Source organism: Scyliorhinus torazame, chromosome 15, assembly GCF_047496885.1.
Source record: "Scyliorhinus torazame isolate Kashiwa2021f chromosome 15, sScyTor2.1, whole genome shotgun sequence".
NCBI classification, from domain to species: domain Eukaryota; kingdom Metazoa; phylum Chordata; class Chondrichthyes; order Carcharhiniformes; family Scyliorhinidae; genus Scyliorhinus; species Scyliorhinus torazame.
In genome coordinates, this window is record NC_092721.1 from 202,832,611 (window position 1) to 202,848,361 (window position 15,751).

General features: G+C 59.5%; 1 protein-coding gene across 14 annotated transcripts in view; it reads right to left on the bottom strand.

Moving 5' to 3' along the window:
• pde2a (phosphodiesterase 2A) overlaps nt 1-15,751 on the bottom strand; it is a 698,440-nt gene that overhangs the window by 99,320 nt on the left and 583,369 nt on the right. For all 14 annotated transcript variants that reach the window (XM_072477464.1, XM_072477463.1, XM_072477456.1 and 11 more), the window contains one exon: nt 349-471. In XM_072477464.1, coding sequence (XP_072333565.1) covers nt 349-471 — 123 coding nt within the window. The remainder of the gene's footprint in view (nt 1-348; nt 472-15,751) is intronic.

Below are 15,751 nucleotides of genomic sequence, written 5' to 3' on the forward strand. Positions count from 1 at the left end.
GTGAGTTCCCCATGCATGCCCATCCCTAATTGCCCTTGAACTGTGCGTCTCGCTCAGCCAATTCAGAAGGCAACCACATTGCCGTGGGTCTGGAGTCACGTGTAGGCCAGGCCAGGTAAGGACGGCCGATTTCCTTCCCTAAAGGACGTTCGTGAACCAGATGGGTTTTTACAACAATCGACAATGGTCACCGTCTGTGGGACTGGCTTTAAATTCCAGATTTATTCATTGACTTTGAATTCCACTAGCTGCCGGGGTGGGATTTGAACCCATTAATCTGGGCCTCTGGATTACTAGCCCAGTGACATTACCACTGCACCACCAGCATCGCCCCAGCAATAAGCTTACCATGGTGGTGTTGTCTTCAGGAATAGAGCGGGGTGTGAAGGAGAGTTTGGAAAAGTCTTGGTGAATTTCATCGGCTGGTTGTATGCCGTACCTCAGCATTTTCATCACCTCTTCGTTGGTGACCTGCAATTAACACAAGATCCATTAACAACGGCAAAAGCCCATTTGACCCATCAAGACTGTCACTCTTTGCAGTCCACTCAGCTTGCAGACTCAATCCCTTCTAGCTCCAAGAACGAGCCGGCTTCCTCATGCTCCACCCTCTCATCATCTTCACTTCACCCAAACCGTGAGGAAGTGACGGAGCTGACAGTGCCATCCACGGGTTAACTTTTGTGCCCGCCAACCTACATCGGCTCCAAACGGCCAGAATGTTTAAATCGCATCCTTGTCCCTCCCTATCTCTGCAATCTCCTCCAGCTCTACAACCCTGGGAGATATCTGCTGCTCCTCCAATTCTGCGTTCTCACAGATCACCAACTCAGTTTGCTGCACTGTTGGAGGGACAGTACCGAGGGAGCGCTGTGCTGTTGGAGGGACAGTACCGAGGGAGCGCTGCACTGTTGGAGGGACAGTACCGAGGGAGCGCTGTGCTGTTGGAGGGACAGTACCGAGGGAGCGCTGTGCTGTTGGAGAGACAGTACCGAGGGGGGGCTGTGCTGTTGGAGGGACAGTACCGAGGGAGCGCTGTGCTGTTGGAGGGACAGTACCGAGGGAGCGCTGCACTGTTGGAGGGACAGTACCGAGGGAGCACTGCGCTGTTGGAGCGACAGTACCGAGGGAGCGCTGCGCTGTTGGAGGGACAGTACCGAGGGAGCACTGTGCTGTTGGAGGGTCAGTACCGAGGGAGCGATGCACTGTTGGAGGGACAGTACCGAGGGAGCACTGTGCTGTTGGAGGGTCAGTACAGAGGGAGCGATGCACTGTTGGAGAGACAGTACCGAGGGAGCGCTGTGCTGTTGGAGAGACAGTACCGAGGGAGGGCTGTGCTGTTGGAGGGACAGTACCAAGGGAGCGCTGTGCTGTTGGAGAGACAGTACCGAGGGAGCGCTGCACTGTTGGAAGGACAGTACCGAGGGAGCGCTGCACTGTTGGAAGGACAGTACCGAGGGAGCACTGTTCTGTTGGAGGGACAGTACCGAGGGAGCGCTGTGCTGTTGGAGGGACAGTACCGAGGAAGCGCTGCACTGTTGGAAGGGCAGTACCGAGGGAGCACTGTTCTGTTGGAGGGACAGTACCGAGGGAGCGCTGTGCTGTTGGAGGGACAGTACCGAGGGAGCGCTGCGCTGTTGGAGGGACAGTACCGAGGGAGCACTGTGCTGTTGGAGGGACAGTACCGATGGAGCGCTGTGCTGTTGGAGGGACAATACCGAGGGATGCTGCGCTGTTGGAGGGACAATACGGAGGGAGTGCTGTGCTGTTGGAGGGACAGGACCGAGGGAGCACTGTGCTGTTGGAGGGACAGTACCGAGGGAGCACTGCACTGTTGGAGGGACTGGACCGAGGGAGCGCTGTGCAGTGGAAGGACAGTACCGAGGGAGTGCTGCACTGTTGGAGGGACAGAACCAAGGGAGCGTTGCACTGTTCAAGGGACAGTACCGAGGGTGCGCTGCGCTGTTGGAGAGACAGTACCGAGGGAGCGCTGTGCTGTTGGAGAGACAGTACCGAGGGGGGGCTGTGCTGTTGGAGGGACAGAACCAAGGGAGCGTTGCACTGTTCAAGGGACAGTACCGAGGGTGCGCTGCGCTGTTGGAGAGACAGTACCGAGGGAGCGCTGTGCTGTTGGAGGGACAGTACCGAGGGTGCGCTGTGCTGTTGGAGAGACAGTACCGAGGGAGCGCTGTGCTGTTAGAGAGACAGTACCGAGGGGGGGCTGTGCTGTTGGAGGGACAGAACCAAGGGAGCGTTGCACTGTTCAAGGGACAGTACCGAGGGTGCGCTGCGCTGTTGGGGAGACAGTACCGAGGGAGCGCTGTGCTGTTGGAGAGACAGTACCGAGGGGGGGCTGTGCTGTTGGAGGGACAGTACCGAGGGAGCGCTGTGCTGTTGGAGGGACAGTACCGAGGGAGCGCTGCACTGTTGGAGGGACAGTACCGAGGGAGCACTGCGCTGTTGGAGGGACAGTACCGAGGGAGCGCTGCGCTGTTGGAGGGACAGTACCGAGGGAGCACTGTGCTGTTGGAGGGTCAGTACCGAGGGAGGGCTGTGCTGTTGGAGAGACAGTACCGAGGGAGCACTGCGCTGTTGGAGGGACAGTACCGAGGGAGCGCTGCGCTGTTGGAGAGACAGTACCGAGGGAGGGCTGTGCTGTTGGAGGGACAGTACCGAGGGAGCGCTGTGCTGTTGGAGAGACAGTACCGAGGGAGCGCTGCGCTGTTGGAGGGACAGTACCGAGGGAGCACTGCGCTGTTGGAGGGACAGTACCGAGGGAGCGCTGCGCTGTTGGAGGGACAGTACCGAGGGAGCACTGTGCTGTTGGAGGGACAGTACCGAGGGAGCGCTGTGCTGTTGGAGGGACAGTACCGAGGGATGCTGCGATGTTGGAGAGACAGTACCGAGGGAGCACTGTGCTGTTGGAGGGACAGTACCGAGGGATGCTGCGCTGTTGGAGAGACAGTACCGAGGGAGCACTGTGCTGTTGGAGGGACAGTACCGAGGGAGCGCTGCGCTGTTGGAGGGACAGTACCGAGGGAGGCTGCGCTGTTGGAGGGACAGTACCGAGGGAGCACTGCACTGTTGGAGGGACAGTACCGTGGGAGCACTGTGCTGTTGGAGGGACAGTACCGAGGGAGCGCTGCACTGTTGGAGGGACAGTACCGAGGGAGCACTGTGCTGTTGGAGGGACAGTACTGAGGGAGCACTGTGCTGTTGGAGGGACAGTACCAAGGGAGCGTTGTGCTGTTGGAGGGACAATACCGAGGGATGCTGCGCTGTTGGAGGGACAGTACTGAGAGAGTGCTGTGCTGTTGGAGGGACAGTACCGAGGGAGCACTGCACTGTTGGAGGGACAGTACCGAGGGAGCGCTGTGCTGTTGGAGGGACAGTACCGAGGGGGGGCTGTGCTGTTGGAGGGACAGTACCGAGGGAGCGCTGTGCTGTTGGAGGGACAGTACCGAGGGAGCGCTGCACTGTTGGAGGGACAGTACCGAGGGAGCACTGCGCTGTTGGAGCGACAGTACCGAGGGAGCGCTGCGCTGTTGGAGGGACAGTACCGAGGGAGCACTGTGCTGTTGGAGGGTCAGTACCGAGGGAGCGATGCACTGTTGGAGGGACAGTACCGAGGGAGCACTGTGCTGTTGGAGGGTCAGTACAGAGGGAGCGATGCACTGTTGGAGAGACAGTACCGAGGGAGCGCTGTGCTGTTGGAGAGACAGTACCGAGGGAGGGCTGTGCTGTTGGAGGGACAGTACCAAGGGAGCGCTGTGCTGTTGGAGAGACAGTACCGAGGGAGCGCTGCACTGTTGGAAGGACAGTACCGAGGGAGCGCTGCACTGTTGGAAGGACAGTACCGAGGGAGCACTGTTCTGTTGGAGGGACAGTACCGAGGGAGCGCTGTGCTGTTGGAGGGACAGTACCGAGGAAGCGCTGCACTGTTGGAAGGGCAGTACCGAGGGAGCACTGTTCTGTTGGAGGGACAGTACCGAGGGAGCGCTGTGCTGTTGGAGGGACAGTACCGAGGGAGCGCTGCGCTGTTGGAGGGACAGTACCGAGGGAGCACTGTGCTGTTGGAGGGACAGTACCGATGGAGCGCTGTGCTGTTGGAGGGACAATACCGAGGGATGCTGCGCTGTTGGAGGGACAATACGGAGGGAGTGCTGTGCTGTTGGAGGGACAGGACCGAGGGAGCACTGTGCTGTTGGAGGGACAGTACCGAGGGAGCACTGCACTGTTGGAGGGACTGGACCGAGGGAGCGCTGTGCAGTGGAAGGACAGTACCGAGGGAGTGCTGCACTGTTGGAGGGACAGAACCAAGGGAGCGTTGCACTGTTCAAGGGACAGTACCGAGGGTGCGCTGCGCTGTTGGAGAGACAGTACCGAGGGAGCGCTGTGCTGTTGGAGAGACAGTACCGAGGGGGGGCTGTGCTGTTGGAGGGACAGAACCAAGGGAGCGTTGCACTGTTCAAGGGACAGTACCGAGGGTGCGCTGCGCTGTTGGAGAGACAGTACCGAGGGAGCGCTGTGCTGTTGGAGGGACAGTACCGAGGGTGCGCTGTGCTGTTGGAGAGACAGTACCGAGGGAGCGCTGTGCTGTTAGAGAGACAGTACCGAGGGGGGGCTGTGCTGTTGGAGGGACAGAACCAAGGGAGCGTTGCACTGTTCAAGGGACAGTACCGAGGGTGCGCTGCGCTGTTGGGGAGACAGTACCGAGGGAGCGCTGTGCTGTTGGAGAGACAGTACCGAGGGGGGGCTGTGCTGTTGGAGGGACAGTACCGAGGGAGCGCTGTGCTGTTGGAGGGACAGTACCGAGGGAGCGCTGCACTGTTGGAGGGACAGTACCGAGGGAGCACTGCGCTGTTGGAGGGACAGTACCGAGGGAGCGCTGCGCTGTTGGAGGGACAGTACCGAGGGAGCACTGTGCTGTTGGAGGGTCAGTACCGAGGGAGGGCTGTGCTGTTGGAGAGACAGTACCGAGGGAGCACTGCGCTGTTGGAGGGACAGTACCGAGGGAGCGCTGCGCTGTTGGAGAGACAGTACCGAGGGAGGGCTGTGCTGTTGGAGGGACAGTACCGAGGGAGCGCTGTGCTGTTGGAGAGACAGTACCGAGGGAGCGCTGCGCTGTTGGAGGGACAGTACCGAGGGAGCACTGCGCTGTTGGAGGGACAGTACCGAGGGAGCGCTGCGCTGTTGGAGGGACAGTACCGAGGGAGCACTGTGCTGTTGGAGGGACAGTACCGAGGGAGCGCTGTGCTGTTGGAGGGACAGTACCGAGGGATGCTGCGATGTTGGAGAGACAGTACCGAGGGAGCACTGTGCTGTTGGAGGGACAGTACCGAGGGATGCTGCGCTGTTGGAGAGACAGTACCGAGGGAGCACTGTGCTGTTGGAGGGACAGTACCGAGGGAGCGCTGCGCTGTTGGAGGGACAGTACCGAGGGAGGCTGCGCTGTTGGAGGGACAGTACCGAGGGAGCACTGCACTGTTGGAGGGACAGTACCGTGGGAGCACTGTGCTGTTGGAGGGACAGTACCGAGGGAGCGCTGCACTGTTGGAGGGACAGTACCGAGGGAGCACTGTGCTGTTGGAGGGACAGTACTGAGGGAGCACTGTGCTGTTGGAGGGACAGTACCAAGGGAGCGTTGTGCTGTTGGAGGGACAATACCGAGGGATGCTGCGCTGTTGGAGGGACAGTACTGAGAGAGTGCTGTGCTGTTGGAGGGACAGTACCGAGGGAGCACTGCACTGTTGGAGGGACTGGACCGAGGGAGCGCTGTGCAGTGGAAGGACAGTACCGAGGGAGCGCTGCACTGTTCGAGGGACAGTACCGAGGGAGCGCTGCGCTGTTGGAGAGACAGTACCGAGGGAGCGCTGTGCTGTTGGAGGGACAGTACCGAGGGAGCGCTGCGCTGTTGGAGAGACAGTACCGAGGGAGCGCTGTGCTGTTGGAGGGACAGTACCGAGGGAGCGCTGCGCTGTTGGAAGGACAGTACCGAGGGAGCACTTCACTGTTGGAGGGACAGTACCGAGGGAGCGCTGTGCTGTTGGAAGGACAGTACCGAGGGAGCGCTGCACTGTTGGAGGGACAGTACCGAGGGAGCACTGTGCTGTTGGAGGGACAGTACCGAGGGAGCGCCGCACTGTTGGAGGGACAGTACCGAGGGAGCACTGTGCTGTTGGAGCGCCAGTACCGAGGGAGCGCTGTGCTGTTGGAAGGACAGTACCGAGGGAGCTCCGCACTGTTGGAGGGACAGTACCGAGGGAGCGCTGTGCTGTTGGAGAGACAGTACCGAGGGAGCACTGTGCTGTTGGAAGGACAGTACCGAGGGAGCACTGCACTGTTGGAAGGACAGTACCGAGGGAGCGCCGCACTGTTGGAGGGACAGTACCGAGGGAGCGCTGTGCTGTTGGAGAGACAGTACCGAGGGAGCACTGTGCTGTTGGAAGGACAGTACCGAGGGAGCACTGCACTGTTGGAAGGACAGTACCGAGGGAGTGCTGCACTGTTCGAGGGACAGTACCGAGGGAGTGCTGCGCTGTTGGAGAGACAGTACCGAGGGAGTGCTGCACTGTTGGAGGGACAGTACCGAGGGAGTGCTGCGCTGTTGGAGAGACAGTACCGAGGGAGCGCTGTGCTGTTGGAGGGACAGTATCGAGGGAGCGTTGCGCTGTTGGAGAGACAGTACCGAGGGAGCGCTGCGCTGTTGGAGGGACAGTACCGAGGGAGCGCTGCGCTGTTGGAGAGACAGTACCGAGGGAGCGCTGTGCTGTTGGAGGGACAGTACCGAGGGAGCGTTGCGCTGTTGGAGAGACAGTACCGAGGGAGCACTGCACTGTTGGAGGGACAGTACCGAGGGGGGGCTGTGCTGTTGGAAGGACAGTACCGAGGGAGCGCTGTGCTGTTGGAGGGACAGTACCGAGGGAGCGCTGCACTGTTGGAGGGACAGTACCGAGGGAGCACTGCGCTGTTGGAGGGACAGTACCGAGGGAGCGCTGCGCTGTTGGAGGGACAGTACCGAGGGAGCACTGTGCTGTTGGAGGGTCAGTACCGAGGGAACGATGCACTGTTGGAGAGACAGTACCGAGGGAGCGCTGTGCTGTTGGAGGGTCAGTACCGAGGGAGCGATGCACTGTTGGAGAGACAGTACCGAGGGAGCGCTGTGCTGTTGGAGAGACAGTACCGAGGGAGGGCTGTGCTGTTGGAGGGACAGTACCGAGGGAGCGCTGTGCTGTTGGAGAGACAGTACCGAGGGAGCGCTGCGCTGTTGGAGGGACAGTACCGAGGGAGCGCTGCACTGTTGGAAGGACAGTACCTCGGGAGCACTGTTCTGTTGGAGGGACAGTACCGAGGGAGCGCTGTGCTGTTGGAGGGACAGTACCGAGGGAGCGCTGCGCTGTTGGAGGGACAGTACCGAGGGAGCACTGTGCTGTTGGAGGGACAGTACCGATGGAGCGCTGTGCTGTTGGAGGGACAATACCGAGGGATGCTGCGCTGTTGGAGGGACAATACGGAGGGAGTGCTGTGCAGTTGGAGGGACAGGACCGAGGGAGCACTGTGCTGTTGGAGGGACAGTACCGAGGGAGCACTGCACTGTTGGAGGGACTGGACCGAGGGAGCGCTGTGCAGTGGAGGGCAGTACCGAGGGAGTGCTGCACTGTTGGAGGGACAGAACCAAGGGAGCGTTGCACTGTTCAAGGGACAGTACCGAGGGTGCGCTGCGCTGTTGGAGAGACAGTACCGAGGGAGCGCTGTGCTGTTGGAGAGACAGTACCGAGGGGGGGCTGTGCTGTTGGAGGGACAGAACCAAGGGAGCGTTGCACTGTTCAAGGGACAGTACCGAGGGTGCGCTGCGCTGTTGGAGAGACAGTACCGAGGGAGCGCTGTGCTGTTGGAGAGACAGTACCGAGGGGGGGCTGTGCTGTTGGAGGGACAGTACCGAGGGAGCGCTGTGCTGTTGGAGGGACAGTACCGAGGGAGCGCTGCACTGTTGGAGGGACAGTACCGAGGGAGCACTGCGCTTTTGGAGGGACAGTACCGAGGGAACGCTGCGCTGTTGGAGGGACAGTACCGAGGGAGCACTGTGCTGTTGGAGGGTCAGTACCGAGGGAGCGATGCACTGTTGGAGAGACAGTACCGAGGGAGCGCTGTGCTGTTGGAGAGACAGTACCGAGGGAGGGCTGTGCTGTTGGAGGGACAGTACCGAGGGAGCGCTGTGCTGTTGGAGAGACAGTACCGAGGGAGCGCTGCGCTGTTGGAGGGACAGTACCGAGGGAGCACTGCGCTGTTGGAGGGACAGTACCGAGGGAGCGCTGCGCTGTTGGAGGGACAGTACCGAGGGAGCACTGTGCTTTTGGAGGGACAGTACCGAGGGATGCTGCGCTGTTGGAGAGACAGTACCGAGGGAGCACTGTGCTGTTGGAGGGACAGTACCGAGGGATGCTGCGCTGTTGGAGAGACAGTACCGAGGGAGCACTGTGCTGTTGGAGGGACAGTACCGAGGGAGCGCTGCGCTGTTGGAGGGACAGTACCGAGGGAGGCTGCGCTGTTGGAGGGACAGTACCGAGGGAGCACTGCACTGTTGGAGGGACAGTACCGAGGGAGCACTGTGCTGTTGGAGGGACAGTACCGAGGGAGCGCTGCACTGTTGGAGGGGCAGTACCGAGGGAGCACTGTGCTGTTGGAGGGACAGTACTGAGGGAGCACTGTGCTGTTGGAGGGACAGTACCGAGGGAGCGTTGTGCTGTTGGAGGGACAATACCGAGGGATGCTGCGCTGTTGGAGGGACAGTACTGAGGGAGTGCTGTGCTGTTGGAGGGAAAGGACCGAGGGAGCACTGTGCTGTTGGAGGGACTGGACCGAGGGAGCGCTGTGCAGTGGAAGGACAGTACCGAGGGAGCGCTGCACTGTTGGAGGGACAGAACCGAGGGAGCGCTGCACTGTTCGAGGGACAGTACCGAGGGAGCGCTGCGCTGTTGGAGAGACAGTACCGAGGGAGCGCTGTGCTGTTGGAGGGACAGTACCGAGGGAGCGCTGCGCTGTTGGAGAGACAGTACCGAGGGAGCGCTGTGCTGTTGGAGGGACAGTACCGAGGCAGCGCTGCGCTGTTGGAAGGACAGTACCGAGGGAGCACTTCACTGTTGGAGGGACAGTACCGAGGGAGCGCTGTGCTGTTGGAAGGACAGTACCGAGGGAGCGCTGCACTGTTGGAGGGACAGTACCGAGGGAGCACTGTGCTGTTGGAGGGGCAGTACCGAGGGAGCGCCGCACTGTTGGAGGGACAGTACCGAGGGAGCACTGTGCTGTTGGAGCGCCAGTACCGAGGGAGCGCTGTGCTGTTGGAAGGACAGTACCGAGGGAGCACTGCACTGTTGGAAGGACAGTACCGAGGGAGCACTGCACTGTTGGAGGGACAGTACCGAGGGAGCGCTGCGCTGTTGGAGAGACAGTACCGAGGGAGCGCTGTGCTGTTGGAGGGACAGTATCGAGGGAGCGTTGCGCTGTTGGAGAGACAGTACCGAGGGAGCGCTGCGCTGTTGGAGGCACAGTACCGAGGGAGCGCTGCGCTGTTGGAGAGACAGTACCGAGGGAGCGCTGTGCTGTTGGAGGGACAGTACCGAGGGAGCGTTGCGCTGTTGGAGAGACAGTACCGAGGGATCGCTGTGCTGTTGGAGTGACAGTACCGAGGGAGCACTGTGCTGTTGGAGGGACAGTACCGAGGGAGCGCTGCACTGTTGGAGGGACAGTACCGAGGGAGCGCTGTGCTGTTGGAGGGACAGTGTCGAGGGAGCGCTGCACTGTTGGAGGGACAGTACCGAGGGAGCGCTGTGCTGTTGGAGGGACAGTACCGAGGGAGCGCTGCACTGTTGGAGGGACAGTACCGAGGGAGCGCTGCACTGTTGGAGGGACAGTACCGAGGGAGCGCTGTGCTGTTGGAGGGACAGTACCTAGGGAGCGCTGCACTGTTGGAGGGACAGTACCGAGGGAGCGCTGCACTGTTGGAGGTGCTGTATTTCAAATGAGGCATTAAACCAAAGCCCTTTCTCTCTTTCTAGAATGCAGAAAGAGACCATTCGGCCCATTGAGTGTGCACCCACCCTTGGAAAGAGCAACCCACTTATGCCCTCACTTGCACCGTACCCCCGTAACCCAATAACCCCTCCTAACCTTTTTGGACACTAAGGGCAATTTATCATGGCCAATCCACTTAACCTGCACGTCTTTGGACTGTGGGAGGAAACCGGAGCACCCGGAGGAAACCCACGCAGACACGGGGAGGATGTGCAGACTCCGCACAGACAGTGACCCAAGCCGGGAATCGAACCTGGGACCCTGGAGCTATGAAGCCACAGTGCTAGCCACTGTGCTACCGTGCTGCCCATCTCTCTGCTCAAGTACACGGAAAAATATCCCACGTTCACTATTCTGAAAGAAAACAGAGGACCTCGGCCTTATGGTCTGGGCTCAATCTTTATTTCTCAATGTAAAGTACTTGAAAAAACACCTGGGCCCGGATTCTCCTTTGCGGGGACTAAGTCCCCACGCTGGCGGGAAAACCGGCGCTAATGACTCCGGCGTCAACGGGCCCCCAAGGTGAGGAATTCTCACCTGCCGCGGGGACTAGGTGGATGCTGGAGGGGTTGGCGCCGCTCCAGCCGGCACCGAAGGGACTGCGAGAGCTCGCGCATGCGGCAAAGGGCCGGCGTGGTCCCGCGCATGCGTGGAACGGCCGGCATGTTTTGCCGCATGCGCGGGGGGTTCTCTTCTCCGCGGCCGGCCATGATGGAGCCCGACAGGGGGCGGCGCGGAAAGAAGGAGAGCCGCCACGGCACAGGCCCGCCCGCAGATCGGTGGGCCCTGATCACGGGCCAGGCCACCGTGGCCCCCCCACCCCCCGGGGTCGGATCCCCCCCCACACCCACCCGAGGACCGCCCCAGCCGACCTTCCTGCCAGGTCCTGCCGCGTGGGACCATGCGGAACCCACGCCGGTGGGACTGGCCACAAACGGACGGCCGCTCGGCCCATCGGCCAATTCAACGTATTGCCATTTGCGGGATCCTGCTGTGCACAGGTTGGCTGTCGCGTTTACTCCATTATAACAGTGACGGCACTTCAATAAGAAATAAATTGAATTAGCTTGAAGCACTTTGGTAGGCAATGTGTATGCGAAAAGCTCCGACCCGTCTCCACTGGCGGCCGTGTGCACTGTTGCCTGGGCCCCAAACCTTGCTGTTCCATCCCCAAATACATCTCGGTTTCTATTCCTACCAAAATCTCTCTTTATCTCTATCCCTCTCTAATGCCCACGCCCACTCCCTCTCTCCCACTCCCTCTCTCCCACTCCCTCTCTCTCACTCCCTCTCTCCCACTCCCTCTCTCCCACTCCCTCTCTCCCACTCCCTCTCTAATGCCCACGCCCACTCCCTCTCTCTCACTCCCTGTCCAACGTCTTGGGCACCTGTGCCATCATTGCTTTAGGTGGACCAGTGGCAAATTGGATTTGATTGGGAAGATGTGCGATGGGCACAGTGGTTATCATAGAATTTACAGTGCAGAAGGAGGCCATTCGGCCCATCGAGTCTGCACCGGCTCTTGGAAAGAGCCCCCTACCCAAGGTCAACACCTCCACCCTATCCCCATAACCCAGGAACCCCACCCAACACTAAGGGCAATTTTGGACACTAAGGGCAATTTATCATGGCCAATCCACCTAGCCTGCACATCTTTGGACTTAGGGAGGAAACCGGAGCACCTGGAGGAAACCCACGCAGACTTGGGGAGAACGTGCAGACTCCACACAGGCAGTGACCCAAGCCGGGAATCGAACCCAGGACCCTGGAGCTGTGAAGCAATTGTGCTAACCACTGTGCTACCATGCTGCCCAAGAACTGTGGTTTCACAGCTCCAGGGACCAATATTTTGATTCCCGGCTTGGGTCACTGTCTGCGCGGAGTCTGCACGTTCTCCCCGTGTCTGCGTGGGTTTCCTCCGGGTGCTCCGGTTTCCTCCCACAGTCCAAAGATGTGCAGGGTAGGTGGATTGGCCATGATAAATTGTCTCTCAGTGTCCAGGGATGTGTTGGAATACGGGGCGAAGTGGGCTTGGGTGGCGTACCCATTCAGAGTACACCACCCGCAGCACTCCCTCAGTGCAGACTTGATGGGCTGAATGGCCTCCTTCTGCACTGTAGCGATTCTATAAATGGCTTAGATTTACATAATACCTTCAACTTAATGAAACATCGCAAAGACGCTTCACAGGAGTCTCCCTCAGTACTGACCCTCTGACAGTGCAGCTCTCCCTCAGTACTGACCCTCTGACAGTGCAGCTCTCCCTCAGTACTGACCCTCTGACAGTGCAGCTCTCCCTCAGTACTGACCCTCTGACAGTGCAGCTCTCCCTCAGTACTGACCCTCTGACAGTGCAGCTCTCCCTCAGTACTGACCCTCTGACAGTGCGGCACTCCCTCAGTATTGACCCTCTGACAGTGCAGCATTCCCTCAGTACTGACTCTGACAGTGCAGCACTCCCTCAGTACTGACCCTCTGACAGTGCAGCACTCCATCAGTTCTGACCCTCTGACAGTGCTGCACTCCCTCAGTACTGACCCTCTGACAGTTCAGCACTCCCTCAGCACTGACCCTCTGACAGTGCGGCACTCCCTCAGTACTGACCCTCTGACAGTGCAGCACTCCCTCAGTACTGACCCTCTGACAGTGCAGCATTCTCTCAGGACTGACCCTCTGACAGTGCAGCACTGCCTCAGTACTGACCCTCTGACAGTGCAGCACTCCCTCAGTTCTGACCCTCTGACAGTGCGGCACTCCCTCAGTACTGACCCTCTGACAGCGCAGCACTCCCTCAGTACTGACCCTCTGACAGTGCGGCACTCCCTCAGTACTGACCCTCTGAGAGCGCAGCACTCCCTCAGTACTGACCCTCTGACAGTGCAGCACTTCCTCAGTATTGACTCTCTCACAGTGCGGCACACCCTCAGTACTGACCCTCTGACAATGCAGCACTCCCTCAGTACTGACCCTCTGACAGTGCAGCACTCCCTCAGTACTGACCCTCTGACAGTGCAGCACTCCCTCAGTACTGACCCTCTGACAGTGCAGCATTCTCTCAGTACTGACCCTCTGACAGTGCAGCACTCCCTCAGTACTGACCCTCTGACAGTGCGGCGCTCCCTCAGTACTGACCCTCTGACAGTGCAACACTCCCTCAGTACTGACCCTCTGACAGTGCAACACTCCCTCAGTATTAATCATCTGACAGTGCAGCACTCCCTCAGTACTGACCCTCTGACAGTGCAGCACTCCCTCAGTACTGACCCTCTGTCAGCGCAGCACTCCCTCAGTACTGACCCTCTGACAGTGCGGCACTCCCTCAGTACTGACCCTCTGACAGCGCAGCACTCCCTCAGTACTGACCCTCTGACAGTGCGGCACTCCCTCAGTACTGACCCTCTGACAGCGCAGCACTCCCTCAGTAATGACCCTCTGACAGTGCGGCACTCCCTCAGTACTGACCCTCTGACAGCGCAGCACTCCCTCAGTACTGACCCTCTGACAGTGCGGCATTCCCTCAGTACTGACCCTCTGACAGTGCGGCACTCCCTCAGTACTGACCCTCTGATAGTGCGGCACTCCCTCAGTACTGACCCTCTGACAGTGCGGCACTCCCTCAGTACTGACCCTCTGACAATGCAGCACTCCCTCAGTACTGACCCTCTGACAGTGCAGTACTCCCTCAGTACTGACCCTCTGACAGTGCGGCACTCCCTCAGTACTGACCCTCTGACAGTGCAGCACTCCCTCAGTACTGACCCTCTGACAGTGCAGCACTCCCTCAGTACTGACCCTCTCACAGTGCGGCACACCCTCAGTTCTGACCCTCTGACAGTGCAGCACTCCCTCAGTACTGACCCTCTGACAGTGCAGCACTCCCTCAGTACTGACCCTCTGACAGTGCAGCACTCCCTCAGTACTGACCCTCTGACAGTGCAGCATTCCCTCAGTACTGACCCTCTAACAGTGCAGCATTCCCTCAGTACTGACCCTCTGACAGTGCAGCATTCTCTCAGTACTGACCCTCTGACAGTGCAGAACTCCCTCAGTACTGACCCTCTGACAGTGCGGCGCTCCCTCAGTACTGACCCTCTGACAGTGCAACACTCCCTCAGTACTGACCCTCTGACAGTGCAACACTCCTTCAGTATTGATCCTCTGACAGTGCAGCAATCCCTCCATACTGACCATCTGACGGTGCGGCACTCCCTCAGTACTGACCCTCTGACAGTGCGGCACTCCCTCAGTACTGACCCTCTGACAGTGCAGCACTCCCTCAGTACTGACCCTCTGACAGTGTAGCACTCCCTCAGTACTGACCCTCTGACAGTGCAGCACTCCCTCAGCACTGACACTCTGACAGTGCAGCACTCCCTCTGTCCTGACCCTCTGACAGTTCAACACTTCCTCAGTACTGACCTTCTGACAGTGCAGCACTCCCTCAGTCCTGACCCTCTGACAGTGCAGCACTCCCTCAGTACTGACTATCTGACAGTGCAGCACTCCCTCAGTACTGACCCTCTGACAGTGCAGCACTCCCTCAGTACTGACCCTCTGACAGTGCGGCACTCCCTCAGTACTGACCCTCTGACAGTGCAGCGCTCCCTCAGTACTGACCCTCTGACAATGCCGCACTCCCTCGGTCCTGACCCTCTGACAGTGCAGCACTCCCTCAGTACTGACCCTCTGACAGTGCAGCACTCCCTCAGTACTGACCCTCTGACAGTGCAGCACTCCCTCAGTACTGACCCTCTGACAGTGCAGCACTCCCTCAGTACTGACTCTCTGACAGTGCAGCACTCCCTCAGTACTGACCCTCTGACAATGCGGCACTCCCTCAGTACTGACCCTCTGACAGTGCAGTACTCCCTCAGTACTGACCCTCTGACAGTGCGGCACTCCCTCAGTACTGACCCTCTGACAGTGCAGCACTCCCTCAGTACTGACCCTCTGACAGTGCAGCACTCCCTCAGTACTGACCCTCTCACAGTGCCACACACCCTCAGTTCTGACCCTCTGACAGTGCAGCACTCCCTCAGTACTGACCCTCTGACAGTGCAGCACTCCCTCAGTACTGACCCTCTGACAGTGCAGCACTCCCTCAGTACTGACCCTCTGACAGTGCAGCATTCCCTCAGTACTGACCCTCTAACAGTGCAGCATTCCCTCAGTACTGACCCTCTGACAGTGCAGCATTCTCTCAGTACTGACCCTCTGACAGTGCGGCACTCCCTCAGTACTGACCCTCTGACAGTGCAACACTCCCTCAGTACTGACCCTCTGACAGTGCAACACTCCTTCAGTATTGATCCTCTGACAGTGCAGCACTCCCTCCGTACTGACCCTCTGACGGTGCGGCACTCCCTCAGTACTGACCCTCTGACAGTGCGGCACTCCCTCAGTACTGACCCTCTGACAGTGCAGCACTCCCTCAGTACTGACCCTCTGACAGTGCGGCACTCCCTCAGTACTGACCCTCTGACAGTGCAGCACTCCCTCAGTGCTGACCCTCTGACAGTGCAGCACTCCCTCCGTACTGACCCTCTGACAGTGCAACACTCCCTCGGTATTGATCCTCTGACAGTGCAGCACTCCCTCAGTACTGATCCTCTGACAGTGCAGCACTCCCTCAGCACTGACACTCTGACAGTGCAGCACTCCCTCTGTCCTGACCCTCTGA